This window comes from Perissodus microlepis, chromosome 6 (assembly GCF_051167445.1).
Source record: "Perissodus microlepis isolate ML-2025 ecotype Zambia chromosome 6, ASM5116744v1, whole genome shotgun sequence".
Taxonomy (NCBI): Eukaryota; Metazoa; Chordata; class Actinopteri; order Cichliformes; family Cichlidae; genus Perissodus; species Perissodus microlepis.
Genome location: NC_140466.1, coordinates 36,980,519 through 36,996,502, shown reverse-complemented (window position 1 = coordinate 36,996,502; position 15,984 = coordinate 36,980,519). Strand labels below are relative to the sequence as shown.

The 15,984-nt window shown below is 39.2% G+C and overlaps 1 protein-coding gene across 1 annotated transcript in view; it reads right to left on the bottom strand.

The window, feature by feature from the left end:
- Nucleotides 1-15,984, bottom strand: part of lcor (ligand dependent nuclear receptor corepressor) — a 93,170-nt gene that overhangs the window by 27,451 nt on the left and 49,735 nt on the right. Inside the window, exons 3-5 of the mRNA XM_084932182.1 lie at nucleotides 14,667-14,746; nucleotides 10,485-10,617; nucleotides 965-1,441 (exon numbers count right to left, since the gene is read on the bottom strand). Coding sequence (XP_084788308.1) covers nucleotides 965-1,441; nucleotides 10,485-10,617; nucleotides 14,667-14,746 — 690 coding nt within the window. The remainder of the gene's footprint in view (nucleotides 1-964; nucleotides 1,442-10,484; nucleotides 10,618-14,666; nucleotides 14,747-15,984) is intronic.

The following is a 15,984-nucleotide window of genomic DNA, read 5'->3' as shown; positions in this document are numbered from 1 at the left end:
TTAAAAGGCGTTTCTTGTTTGTGCGTGTGGGAGAGAGAGATAGCTCGTGACCATGAGGTGGATCTAAATGCCTACGTCTCTTTGTTGTAAAAATTAAGTAAGCTTACTGTAAGCAGATTCTAAAAAAGCTGGTATTAAAGTGGATCATCGGTCACACTGTGAGGGTTGAGGCAGTGAGCTGTTGGTTCACCCCAGCAGCCTGCTCGCTGTTCAAACTGCAGACACCCTGCTGGGTCAGTTTGATTAAACAGAGATTGAGCCCTGAGCTACAATTCCAGACTTGGTAAAGCGCTGCACATGCAGGCTTGATTCGAAGCATGTCTTTTCAGAGATCACGGTCAGGAAAACCGTGTGCACACTTTTAAAGTTGAAAATGAACAATTATTCGCACTCCGTGACGACGACTAAAAATGAATTGATGTGAATCTGATGTGCAAGTCTGCTTCAAATGTTTGCTGCCAGTGTGAGAAATGAGAACATTAATCATGGACCTGAGCCAGGCAATCAACCCAGTGTGTGGTTAATACTTTGGGAAATATTAGAACAAACACAAAGTGTTATACTTATTAGTTAAAATTTGAAATGTGTTTTTACATTTATTTTTTTCACATTTCCGCTCTATTTTCATTTTCTACATATCTACATTTTAATTATTTTAATAATGGCAGCCAACTCTAAATTTGAATTACCAGTGCACTAATAAAGAATTATACATTAATTACAATTTTTGTTTAAACACTCTTGTCTGATTCTTTTTGTCGTCTGTGCACACTGGTATTAAATACGGAGCAGGAAGTATTTTTGCACAGCAGACCTGCCTGTTTAAAACAAACACTGAGCCAAATTTGTGGCTTTCATATTTTTGGTTGGCAAAAGCCGCAAAAAAAAAAAAATATAAGCCCACATGTTGGTCAGAAACGTGTGTGTGTCTGTGTGTGTGTGTCTGTATGTGCATTGCTCTCACCCTGCTGGCTGGGCTCTGGATCAGCCTGGTTCTTCTTAACGGTGAGGTCCAACGGGCCGTCCTGGTCGGCCATGAGAAGCTTGCTGAGGACGGGATTCTGTGCAGAGGCAGCAGCCGTACCTCCTCCTCCTCCCCCACCATTACTGGCTCCCGTACTGTTGCTGCTCTGGGTGCAGGCGAGTGCTGAGGCAGCAGCAGCGGAGGTGGGGCTGAAGCATTGTCCCGGGGTCGGGGATGGAGAGGAGGAGGCAGATGATGGAGGAGAGTTTGGCGCAGCCAGTGGCCCGGGCGGAGAGCTGGGGGCCGGGGCCAGAGACACCGCTTTTGGCAGGCTTTGGTCCTTCATGGTGCCGTTGGGCAGGGGCGGGTCGTCCTGAGTAGTTTTTGAGGTATATTCAGCAGCGAACTGGCGGATCATTCGCTGCATGATCTCACGAGCCACTAGAGGAATGTGAGGGTCTGAGAAACTTGGGAGGTCTGGAGAGGAACAAAACAGGAGAGCAAACATGTTAGCGTCCCGTCCTCCAGGAGTCTGCTCAGCCGATGCTGCTCTCAGAAGCTTATTTATACCATTTCATCCGAAAATGTAATCCTGATGCTTTGCTCAAATAATCACTTGGAAGAAGGGCTTAAACCTGCCTATTGATGTTGGAAACACCATGATATCAGTTTGTGCAACAGATTACTGCTTGCCATTATTCAGCTGGAGCTTCCATAACAATTCCCTTCCCAGGATTCCTTCTTGTTTTCAGTCTTACGCTCCGCACTATGTCATCTCTAAACACTGTATTTCAGAGCAGTTTGTCCAGGATTTGATCTTGCAGCAGTGTGTTCACTTGAATATATTTGTGCAGGCAAACAGCCCACATGGTGCAGACACCACAGCCTCTCTATTCACAATACCAACAAGTATTTGATCTGTCACTTTGACAACAACATAAAATCAGAAGTTTTTATTTTTTGTGTGGTTTTTCATCAAACCCATATTTTGAATGATTTGGATTTTCAGCATCGTTTAACATTTTCTCTTTTTCTCCATTTTAGATCAAAACTGAATATTTTTGCATTTTCTGATTTTAGATAAAATTAGCAATCTGAAGATATTGGTTGGAGCTCCTACAATCTTTATACATAATAATAATATTCAAACATAATGTGTGAAAATACAAAATGCAGTGTTTAAATTATTATTTCATTTATTAAAATGAAAAAAAAAAATTTGACCCCATCCCAATTTCTTAGTTTAGATGGAACGGCACAATCACCATGACAAGTTTTACTTTACTTACTACAAAGTATTCTGCAAATGTTCCAGGTTTGGCAAATAGGAGGAATAATTTGATATTCTGAAAATCTGAAGCAACATTTATCCCACAGACAACAACTCCTATCATCTACAAGAGGAACTTTACAACTGTGTTTGACAAAAATTAGTCAAATTGTACTTAAGGGTAGTCTAAATTATTACATGCTTTGGTTTCACCTCCTGTTACTGGTTTCTGTAAGATTGCGCAACACTAAATCAAACTAAATCATCTGCTTGAGTTTCTTTTTGTGTCATAAATAAGGGCATTTTGGCTTCCACATTTTTTAAAAATACAAAAATACTTGAGACACGAGTAAAAAAATAAATAAATAAAAAAATCCAGGTAGTGAAAGAAACTAGAAACAGAAGTCATATTTCTACCATATTAGTTTCTCATCATTGGCTCCATGTTAAATTTAGAACTGAATGCCCTGAGAGATCAGTCCCATCACATCTTAGAGAACAAATAGTACCACATTATCCCAACACAGCACTTCTCCCTCCTCTCCTGGCAGCCTGGATACTTTTGGGATTAGGCTTCAAACTTTCCTTTTTGATAATGCTCATTGGCCCTTAGTTGTGCTGGGGACTTCCCATGGTGCACTGGGCATTCCTTGTCCACTTTTATGTCAGTACTGATTATTATTAAATTTTGTCTTGTTCTATCATAGGTTTTGTTTTTGCACTTGTTTCTCTTTGCCCTCTTCTCTCTTGCTTTTCCTCACACCAAGTCAGGGTAGGCGACTACTGCCTGGTCATGTCAGAAGTCCTGACTTCTGTTAAAAGGGAGTTCTTCCCTACTGTCGCCCAATGCTTGCTCATAGGGGGTTAATTTGATTGCCTAGTGGTTTCTTTCTAATATTGCAGGCTCTTTATGTTTCAATATAAAGCATCTTGAGGGCAGTTGCACTGTAAATTGACACTTTATATGAAATTAAACTGATTAAGAAAAATAACAGTTTCAAAGTCCAGCAAATATCAGAAGAGCAATTAGGGGGGGAAAAAACCAACGATTTCATAATTGAACTTTCTGTGACCTCCTGCTGTGACCAAACAAATCCACATCAAACACTGGTCACTGATCTCGCTGGTTAATACAGACTCAACAAAGCAGTGACAATGACAACACTCGTTTGTTATTAAATCCATTAATCTGGCATTGTCCCAGATAAGTCAGCTCTACTTACTCCTTATAAGCAAAAAGTATATATTATTATGCAGATAAATTCACGCATGCCACTGAGTCAGAGCCCAAATCCTTCAAACAATACATTAGCCCAAAAAATGTAATCCTGAAGCTGTGCTGAAATAATCCAGAAATCACATGCACCGTACATACAAGATACACAACTACTAATCCTGCCTATTGAGAAAGGCACCAGTATACAACAGCTGCTAGCCATTGCCAGCCATTCATCAGATATCTGCTTTTTCAAAATCTAACCCTAATTTGTACAAGATGATTTTTTAACCCCCTGCACTGTGTGATCCAAATAAAAGAGCAGCAATTGCTGCACCCTGACATCTTGGTTGGGCTCTGGTAAAAGATATCAGTGAGCTGAGGTTATCAGCTGTTGATACACTAAAGACTACAAACATAGTTCCACTACTTCAGTGCAAAGGATGATACACCCATATTAGCTTTTTAAAAACAGTTTTTGACAAAACGTAAAATTCTGTGATACACGTGTGGTTTCCTGATGATTTTGTCAAGCAATGTGAGAACAAACATTCTGGTAAACACTTTGATCTTACATTTTAATTCTTAGGTCATAGTTCTTATATTGATACAAGCTGCAAGGCATTATAAGTGAAGCCACTGTACAGCTGTTTACCTAAACGTGACTAATGCCCAGGTCAATTAACTCAACATATTTTCATTCTTACATACAGCTCTGCTCTAGTTTGGAGTGCAAATGTTAAACATTGTTGGAGTGGCATGAGAGTGGGTTCATGGTAACGATCCGTGAACATTTACATCCACCGAGATCTTCAAGGTCAACTTCTTGATTGGTTGACAAAAAGCCTTAGAAGTTAGTGTGCGGTGTATATGGTCAACGTAGATTAAGTACTGCATAAAGACTTAAAACATCATGTCACATCTGACCTCTGACCTCTCCTTCAACATCAACAGATTGATCTGAAGGTCAAAGTGATAATAATGGTATACAGAGGTATACACTATATGGTATACACTATATTACTTTTTTAAAATACATTTTTGTGACTAAAGACTTAAACAAATTTCACCAAACAATGAAATGAATGCAACACATGCAGTAAATCCACATAAATAACAACAATAATTACAGACAAAATTAGGTTAAGTATATTACATTGATTTCAACAGAGCAAATAAAAAAACTTCAAAAAAAAAAAAACTTCCTGCACTACAAACTCCTTAAAGTACATTTAAAAAGAAGAAACTATCTACAAACACAACACTAATCCCTTAAAGGTACATACTGCCCTGAGAGCAAGCTACTCGGGTGGAGGTTTGCGCTCTCAGATGCATGTTGTTGCTAAACATTATTTTCTCTCATGATACAAAATGACCACAGGCGCTGTCAGATCAGTGATTCTGTGCCTAACCGTGCTTGTGGATCTGTTACTGTATGAATGACTGTGTGTGTGTGTGTGTGTGTGTGTGTGTGTGTGTGTGTGTGTGTGTGTGTGTGCGTGCGCGCGCCACATCATGCCTATGCCTGTGGGACTGTTTTTCTGTCTAAATATAGCAGCTCCACAGGCATCTCTCCCTGTGTGAGTGAAGCCAGATTGATTGAGGCTGGGCACTGACTTGACAAACATCTGTTTCCTTCCTCCTGGAAAAAAAAATTAAAAATACAACAGCTACAGTCTCCACCTGACTCAGTTCACCTCCGTCACAAAGCATCCACCTGCCTCAGGACAGAACATGTGTTCTTAATAAAAAGGGGATTTATGGCAACTCAGCAAATATGCAGATATTCAGTAGAAGGTGATTGTACTGACTGAAAGCTGATCATTTTAGGGTCTTTACCTTACAATACTAAGCAGCTTGAGGCAAGCTTGAAGCTTGTTGTCTACAGTTTCTTCATGTTTTTTTATGCTAAAGGGGAAATGCACATTAATTAAAATGAGCACTTAAGTCCATCATAGAAATATACCGGCTATATAGTAACGGTCATCTGGAGTCCCTGGCAGGTGAACAGCCAACTTAAATGTAAAATCACGGCTCGACTTCAATGCTTGGTTCAACTTGTTTTAAGAATTTTTGGTCAACTAAAAAAAATTTAAGTTACAATTGAATATAGATATTAGTATTTCTGACAGCTGCAGCAGACAGAAAACGTGGAGCAAAGGGCCAGCCAGCTGGGAGTCAAACTAGGAAGTGCTAAAGGAATTTTTGGCCATGTGATGTGGGTCCAAATTGTTTATCCAATGGCTCGACCCCGATATGCTTCAGTTAATTTTTAGCAGATCATTCAGCGTGACTCCATTCACCACTGAAGACACAATAGCACCGGGCAGTGAACAGAGTTTAAAGAAAGTGTAAGACAACAGCACTACAGCAGTAATTCTTGTTTTGTAGAGAGAGAAAGAGTGAAGAAATAAGAAAGTCTCTGATTGGACTGAGAGACTAACTGCGTGACCAAAGCGCTCTGCAGATATGGATCAGTTAATTTGATGGATGTAGTCCAAGTATTGATGAAATCATGTCCACTTCTGGTTTGACATTAAACCTGTAAGACTGGTGCTGGGGCAAACATTTAGCTCAATGGGAACAGGGGAATAATAGCGCATACATAATGCCAGATATGCCCTAATGCATAATAAGTAACTTAAATCAGATGTGAGGAAAGAGTCAAATTGAAAATGTAAGAAACAGGGATTCTTGCAACAGTGCCTTTTACAGGAAATGACAGAGGAGGCCGGCTTAACATGTGTCAGATAATGAGAATAGAAGCTCTCAAAGGTAACAAAAAGCACAAAATCATTTCACGACGATTTTAACAGATATTCCATTTAAGCAGCAGCAACTCTACGTTCACACTGCAGTATCAAGTGTCACACCTCAAATATTTGGCATCGTGTTGACAAAGATTTGACAACAAAAAGGCTGCATTAATTTTATTATCTGTGAAAAATATGATCTGCGCTGTCTCCCTTGAAGTGTGAACAAAGAATATTTAACCTTTTAAATGCTAAATACTTGAGATCTGTTTTTAGAAAAAATACATATTCACTCCTCATAAAGCTGTGTTCTTTGTACGTGAAAGTTTGCGCTGTGACTTTTCTGAGATTAACCGAAGCGCTTGAACTCCTCAAATGTCGAGCACCTCGACATTTTGGATAGTTTTTCATCCCACTGCATCTGCCTTAGTGTAAAGGTCATCAAGTGGACTCTTACATTTTAGCAAAGTCAGCAGTCTGAGCAGTTCTCCCAAACAAACATCGGTGTTATTTTGAACCTTTTTGACACGTAGGGTTCTTTCCTTTTCATTACCCTTTGAGTGAAACAGTAATTATTTTAAACGTCACAAGAAAAATTGGATTTAATCTTGCACTTTTATCCCAAGTGTTACCGGCTATGATGGTTGATATCATGCAAACTACTGTTATTATTGGGTGATTCAAAAAGCTTATTTGACACAGACTTATATTCAAAACTAATTTACTCACATTTGTTATATGGCTACTATACAACAGATGTGCAATAAAATATTTTTTAAAAAAGTGATAAAGACTATATGAACTCCCCCCTAAAGAATAATCAGTCTCAGGATCTATAATACAGTGGAACCCCGACTTACGAAATTAATTTGTTCCCGAGGGTCTTTCGTAAGTCGAAAATTTTCGTAAGTCGAAGCACCCATCGCGCGTTTTTACTGAGGCGATGCTGAACGATAGGCTATGGGCTAATTGCTAACTAGAACAACAATATGTCGTTCAAGTGGAACAGCGAAGCGCAAGTACGGAAGCCAAGGGGTTGTCACATGATTTGGAAGGCATTGTGGGCATTGTAGGCTCAGCCAATCAGAGCCAGCGGATTTCGTTACACGGGCATTTTGCTGTAACACGGGCAAAAATATTGCCGTTCAGTGCCTTCGTAACTTGAATTTTTCATGAAACGGGGTATTCGTAAGTCGGGGTTCCACTGTAATTGTAAAAAAATTAAGTTGGCCACTTTGCGGAGGTCGCAGGTTATTTTTAGAACGTATCTACCATGATAAACGAGGGACCACTGTATAGATATTTTAAGGCTGTCAAACCCCTCACTATACACTGTATACACTTTTCTCAGACAGGCATGAACATTTTCACACTTTTCTTTCTTGTTTAAAAACAAAAAAAGTTGAAACCTTCATAGAAAAGGAAAAGTCCAGTATTATAGAATGAAACCAAAGATCAAACCCTGTTTTCAGGTCAAGAACATGGGAATAGAGCAGCTGCCAGAGAATTTAACATTAATGAATCAATGGTACGGAAGTAGAGGAAGCAAGAAGAATGAGTTGAGTAAAGTTTGATTTATCTGACTGCACTCAAAAAAAATGAAATTGGGTGGTTGCTAAATTTACAAAATTCGAACTTGTAATGTGAACAAAATAATTTCATGTTTCTGTAGTGAACATAATTAAATCATGTAGGATCTGCATGAAATCCAGCAACTTAATTTATTCTTGTTGAGATGACATGATACAATCTAGTAAGAGTGGTTAGTTGCCTGGATTCACAAAATTCACAAGATCACACAAGAGTTCAAACCACAGGAAAATCATTGGGGTTAGAAGAGACAGACAACCATACATACACTACGTATATGCCTCAGCTATTTATTGTGGTTTTTAAAATTTTATATAAAGCCTTGTAATCATAGTTTCCCTATTTTTTGAAGTCTAGATTGACAGCTCAGTGGCACAGTGGTTAGCACTGTTGCCTCGCAGCAAGAAGGTATTGGGTTCAAATCTGCAATCTGGCCAAGTGTGCAGTGGGTTCTCTCTGGGTACTCTGGTTTCCTGTCACAGTTAAAGTCATGCAGTAATTAAGGTTAAGTTAATTGGTGTTTCTAAAATATCTGTGAACATGAGGGCAAATGGTTGTCTGTCTCTCTGTGATAGACTGTCCAGTATTCTGACTCCCACCCTATCACATCTGGGTTAGGTCCCAGCCTCACTGCAACCCTGGTAAAGATAAGAGGATGGATGGAGTGCAAGTTATTATAAATCCATTAACATTTTATGTTAACCAGACTCTAGACTTTGTTGAACACTCCAAAAAAAAAAACTCTTTAAATGAACTTAAAATAAATGGATTAATAAATGGATTTCTATCACGAATAAGCATGTTTTGTTGCACTAACGTAATTTGCATGGGTTGGATCAAATCAATTAAAATAAGTTGGACACAACTGTAGTAAAACATGATTCATCATTAATTAATCAAGTCAGTCCAACTCAAGTACATTAAGTTGGAATAACAGAATTGCATAATGCTAAAATAAAGCAATTTAATTACGTGGAAATTTTCCCATGATTTTTTTATGTTCATTCAGAGAGTTATTTTTTTGAGTGTGTTTTGTTTCGCTTAATGCGCCTTATAATCCGAAAAATATGTTAACTTCTACCTTCCTTTAGCATGTCCAGAAGAACAACTTTTTGTGTGCAATGGTTAGAATCTTCCTCTGCCTTTTGGGTGCTACCGCAGGTGCCTTTGACGGTGCAAAACATTTCGTGGCCATTGTTGTGTTTGTTGGGAGAAAACGTACATACAGTACAGCACTTCAGAGTCACACTGCTAGTGATCGAAGATTTATGTAAATTAGACAAGCTGAACGCATTCTTTACTGTACAGGAGACACGGCACGAAGGAGATTGATTGACAGTGGTCTACAGCCGATCAGGACGCAGAACACAATGTGATGTAAAAAAAACCAAACAAACAAACAAAAAGCATGCAAAATTGCACAAAAAAACTCATAGAAACAGCGAGGCCGCGAAAGGTGAACCGCGTTATAGCGAGGGACCACTGTATTGTAAGACCACATCAAATTCAGATGAATCCCCAAAAGAGTCTTTATGTGAAAAGTCCACTGCTAAATTCATGCATTTTTGTTATGACTGTTATAGTGATACTTTTTCTTAGGGGTGTATGTATGTGGCAATCGTCACTGGTGATTTCACCTATCATATTTTGAGAGTATCCAACGTCCTAAATTCAGTACTAGTTTCTCACTGTAACACCAATGTGTAAAGTAACACTGTACAGAGCTTCCTGCATGGCCTCTCACAATAACCATGGCACTGTTAGCACAGGTCGAAAAAGTGGGTCGGCCTCTCTGGCCCATTTCTCAACCGGTTTAGGGTCTACCTGCAAGGCAGAAATGTCTTTGTCCCAAATGTGAAACTCTGACAAAGTTACATCTGGGATCCCTCTGGGATCGATCCCTGGCCCCTTTTTATTCCAGCTGTACTGTCATGTTATCAATGACACTCAGGCATTACACATTGCTCCCAAACATAGACTTGTGTCCTCTCCAATTCAAGTCCTAAAGCTGAGCATGATGGATAATTTCTACAAGAGCTATTTATTTTAGTTCCCAAAGCTGAGCTACAGAATGCAAATGACATAGTTTAGCTATTTATGAATAAATTATTTGCCATTTGAGGAAAACAGTTACATACAACTTGGTATTGCAACCAGTGGGTAACTGACCAACTTTCTGTGTTACAGGGTAAAGACTAACATTGCCTTGAACCATCACGCAAACATTCTTTATTTTTCTACTACACTGGGCCTTGATGCAGACTCTCAGTTTGTCATTTAAGCCAACTTTACTCTGATTGGCTACCCCTTAGAAATATGTTTAAAAACTATGCAGTTAAAGCTTATGTTCTCACAGCAAAACTTATGAATTTGAGAGGATAATACTAGGGGCATCAATTACATCATGAAGACTCAAAAGTAGAATAAAATGATCTAAAATAGAGTTTTAAAGCATGCATTCATGGACTACTTTCATATAAGCTAAAACATCATTATTTGAAACATGTTTAATACAAACAACCAGCAATGTAACATATATTTATGACAGAAAAAAGAAAATTTAAATAAAAATATATAGGAAAAGTATCATATTAATTCTAAAATAGACCCATGTTAAATTACTCTGGATATCCATGTCTAGACTGAATTTAGTAAATGAATAATGACTAATGAAGGGTATGTATATCGTACCTTTTCTGTGGAACACAGCATTGAGGAAGTCTTGAGCCTGTCTCTCCAGTCGGCTGATCCGAGACTGCTCCTGTTTGAAGTCTTCACACTCCGACAGCACGTGGCTGCCTCCACCGTTCTCCACGCTGTGCTCCTACACAGACAAACACGCAGAGACCAATGAGTGAGTAAAGGTTTGGTGTGAAAGAAACTAATACCCTCACACTACCACCACATTATGCCACTAGCATTTTTTCATTATGATTGTTTAAACATGTCCAGCTCTCAATGTCGACAATTCTCCGACAGTTCTGTGTCAACAGAAGATGGGTTGCACAGCGGGGACAAGCAGACTTCTCCATACGTTGGCCTTTTTTATTTATCTTGGCAAGCATAGTATGCATTTATATTGCATTCTCCTAGTCTTATTGACTACTGAAAATATTGCAGGGCAAGCCATACACACACACACACACACACACACACGTTTTTATTAAGATGACAATAACATAACACTACAGGGAGAAGTGGTGGCAGGACACATCTTCACTTCCCTACTCACTCACTCACTACTACTACTAATGGCTCAGCCGCTGTGGAGTAAAATTAGGATTTAAAAATTCAGTGGTTACCGGGTGATTGCATCAAATCTTTCTTATTTGACAAATGACTGCAAGTGGTTGAGCGTGTGGTAGCTTTAAATGCTGGGTGACCAAAGCAATCGAAACAACAAACAACCGCGGTTGACTTGGGAGTGACTGTCGTCACTCTCAGATTACAACATGTTTGCAAATAATTTTGCTCTAATTTAAGAGTGGCTATGTCACTGTGTGGCTGTTAAATCACCATCATGTAGCATCTATATCGCACTGAGTATTTCTTCTTCAGTCACCTTTCTCACTCACTGTGTGTTAATAGACCTCTCTCCATTGAATCATACTTGTTATTAGTCTCTGTCTCTCTTCCACAGCATGTCTTTATTCTGTCTTCCTTCTCTCAACCGGTCCCAGCAGATGGCCCCGCCCCTCCCTGAGCCTGGTTCTGCTGGAGGTTTCTTCCTGTTAAAAGGGAGTTTTTCCTTCCCACTGTCGCCAAGGTGCTTGCTCATAGGGGGTCGTATGATTGTTGGGTTTTTGTCTTTATGTATTATTGTAGGGTCTACCTTACAATATAAAGCGCCTTGAGGTGACTGTTGCTTCAGAATTTATCAGTTAATTGGTATATTCTCACAAACAGATCACATGTGCTTGACCCCATTTAGTTGTAACTGAGAGCAGACTAATTTCTAATCTTGCATGTGATCTACAACCACTGTTTTCCCCAGTCTGACTGAAGGGAGGGTCTCTTTAATCCAAACCACTAACTTTTCCAGGATATCAAGGCCTTTAGATCCTTACAGTACAATAGAGAGGAAATTTGAGTGCATGTATGCGTCTGTGTGCATGAGTGGTAGGAAACAAAGGAACTTAGATGAGAAAAGCTTTCTCCAGTCTCTGTTCTCTTTATTTTAACCCCTCAGCTCTCTTTCTGCTGGCGGTTTGCATGGCTTCAGATCAATGAATCGATGGTTCCCGCCCACTGAAGCTCCTCTGGCATCTTGCAAACAAGCAGAGGGTAATAATGGCGAGACAGGGAGAGCACTTGAAACCCTATCATATTAATAAAAACCTGTATTTGAGCGTAGAAGATGAATGTAATTGAGGTGCCATGGTTTGCATTATGTGAGCGGCTAACAGTTATTGAGTATTTAGAAAATATGGTGGAAAAAAAACCTTCTGGAAACCCTGGGTTTTGTGTAATTGATTTTACTCCGATAACTGCTTCAGATTTTTTAATTCATATCTTATCTGTGATTATGCTATTACATGCACAAGTGAGCTCTGACAACGCAGCTACTGTTAGCTACTGCTACATGGCTTCATGCGCAGAGAAAGGCAGAAAGGGAGAGGCATATGGGGGCTCGGAGATGGTAGTGAGTGGTGGAAAAATGGGGATGTTTTTAGCAGACAGATGGTCGACCCTGGGGGTCGGACCAGGGTCAAGTCGAAAAACAAGCAACAATGTATGTCTGACAGAAGGACGCCCCCTCCTAACTTCCTTCCCTTCCTTGTTTATTCTCACATACCTTTCTTTCATACATGTGTCCACATATACATTAGGTCAACATCCCAAAAAGTACTTACCCTGAGCTAAATAGGAACAAAAAAAATAAAATAAAACGAACAAAAACAAATTAAAAGACAAAAAGTCTGCTAATGAACACTGTGACAGGCATTAAAGCTATAAGATGATTTCTTATAAATTATTGTGCATATTTTAGACTTCAGTGTCCCTCCCCCAATCAACTGCCCTCATAGAAATCCATTCAAAAGCATATAATAATATTGATATGTTAATTAACACAACATATGTGACTCATCTCTTATTACAGCCTCCAGACTAACAAGTCGTTTCTACTTTCTTCTGATATTTAAAAAAAGAATTTTTCTTTTCATCCACATCACCCCCTACGGTGTTTATAATGGCGACTGTGGTGATAAGAGAGTGGAGGCCACATGCAACAAGGGAGCCCATTTGGAATCATCCAGAGACTGTTGAGGGCCCCGTAGCATCCTTGCTCTTTTTGGTCCTCATTTTTAAGTGCAGCGGAGGGCGGTAACAATGAATGGCCGCAAAACACGAAGGCCTTCTCCACAGCAGAATGAGCAGAAGCACAATGAACACATGCTTGCATTTGTATATATTAAATAGAAGCTTGTCCAATAAACTCATTATTATTCTGTTCAGGATGCTTTTTTTTGGGTAAGAAACTGTGAGGGTGTACCAGCATCTAGGCTGCTGTGGGAGACCAACTAATTTACAATCATGTCAGCATCCTCCTCCTCCTTCCACACACATACACACTCACTCACCTCCAAATCATTATGTCACAGTCCTTTTATAGGCTAAATTGGGGTCAAGACCACGGATGGTTGAACAACACAAATAACAAGTAGTGCACCAGGAGGAGGAGAGAGACAAAGATGTGGCATTTTTCAATAGAAAGCTTAAAACTGGCAGTGAACTAAAATACAGAACACGTGGACAAAGAAAATGAGCTGCTTCATGAAAGTAACATAAGTGCTGTATCAGGCAGAGAGCAGCTTTCACCTCTGTTAGCGACAATGTTAGCGAGGAAATAGCTAATTGAAACGCACATCATGTTTTATTTTTTTTTAATTTGTACAACACTACAGTGAAACATTCCCCTTCTCCACACTCACAGCACGCTTTCAGTGGAACATGTTGTTATACATTATTCAAGGCCTTTACATCTTATTTCTAAGCCTTAGATAATAAAAGTGTGTTCTAATACACATCTTATATTGAGGCCCGTTTAAAAATGTAAACGTTTTTTTCCTTTTGGACAAAAGCTGCAATTATTAAGTTAGGTGCAGGGATGGTGGTGTGGTTTATTAGCACTGTTGCCTCACAGCAAGAAGACCCTGGGTTGAAACCCAGTGAGTTGGGGTTCTCTACAGGTACTCTGGCTTCCTCCCACAGTCCGGAGAAATGCATGGGGTTAGGTTAATTGGTGACCTAACCCCATGTGTAAATGTAGCAGTCTAGCTCTATAACACCTGTCCAGGATGTATCCTGCCTCTCACACTATGACTGCTGGGATAGTCTCCAGCATCCCTATGACTCTTAATTGGATATGTGGAAGAGAAAGGGTGGGTATTAAGTTATCTATTTGTATCTTGCTCTCCTAACTAATAATTAATGTGGTTAATTCCCATTAACCACATTTATGAAAACAAATAAAAACTTAAAAAAAAGAAAAGCAGGCAAAATGTTTTCCTTTGCACTCAAAGTATGAAATAAATAAACCCAGCTATGCCACAGCACAATTACACAGTTAAACATTATAAAATCTAGCCCCCACCCATCACCCCCATATTCTGTATTCTGCTTATTCTTTGAAACAAATTGTTCAATCGAGTGTGCTGCTAAAAAGCTAACATTAGTTTATTCAGGTGAAAACAAAACCTAATGTAACTCCATATTATATAAAAAAAAAAACCCTGCTCCATTTACATCAGGCACCTTCGTGTTGTGAGGTAAAAGTGATACCACCCAGCAGCTTCTGAAGAGTTGTGAAATCACAGCCATGTAATTAGAATGAGAGGGTCTTATCTAAAAGGGAGACTGAACTGCACCTACCTTGACTTTCTCACGTCTTAAGCAGCAGAAGAGACAGTTTTCATCAAAGGACCAGTCAGACACCTCCTCTGGCTCGCAGTCTGCATGACAGAAAGTATGCAATTAATGACTAACTCAAACTCCCATAATGCTCAGGATCTCATAAGTTGACTGATGTGCAGAATCTGTTAGTGTAACAGTAGAAACAAAGAGCAAAACAACGTGGTGAAGGTTTATTGTGTGTTTTACTTGATTTGCGAGGCACTACTACAATTATTCAGTTTGAATATCCAGGTGCAGATCATTAGCGAGGTGTATATGAATCGAGGGAGAAATCCAGACTGATAAGCCGAGAGAGACTGACAGCTCAGGGACCACCACCCAGATCAACAACGGCAATAAAGTGATTCACTTTTAATTACAGTCACTGACTAAATTCCAGCGATTCAGTCCAGAAGCATGCTGTGTAAAAATGAACCACACCTGTGACTGACAGATAAGCTCAATCAGGTATCAGGCACATTATTGCCTTAGACCTCCAAAAGCAGCGTGGACGTCTTTGTGCATATATCTGGATCAGTTTGAGAGATTCACGCCCTGAAGCCGTCTTCACAAAGAATGTCCAATTTCCAAAACTGATTTCTCTTAAATGTGTTTTTCTGGATGACAAAGTTCACTGGTGTCTCCTTGTAGTTTTATGAGCTTCATATCATTAAGCCAAAATCCTGACAGTGTGCAGACTCTCTGCCTCTGCAGGTGTTTTACTCTGCTCTAAATTCACATTTCAAAAGAGAATGTAACTGATCAAATACACACGAGCATTGTGGGCAATTAAGAGAACCACAAAATCACATTTAAAGCAAATCTGAGCAGCTAAAGATATATTTCTTCACTTGTATAGAAATATATAATGCATTTCTCTACTATAAATGCAAATGTGTCAGCACAATAATTTATGTTTACAGAAAATTCTGGTTGCAAAAATGGCGACGTGTGTAAACACTCTCATATTTATACAGAACAAATTAGCTGCATGTTACTATTACTTTTCACTTAACATTTATAATGAATTATTTGCTGTTGGAGGCTTGACTAGTTTTACTTTTTGTTGTTGTTGTTTTGTTGTTCTGTGCACAGAATGGACAGATATTACTGGGTGTGTGGTTCTGATCTCATCTCAGGCTGATGGAGAGATGGAAGCTGAAATCAAAATATCAAGTTTTGTAATTTTAAACATGTATGACATAAACCATAAAAGCTCCATATAATCCAATTAAAAACAACAACAACCTCTGATCAGTGGTTTCTCATATCAATAATAATCCTGTGATTGTCCTCT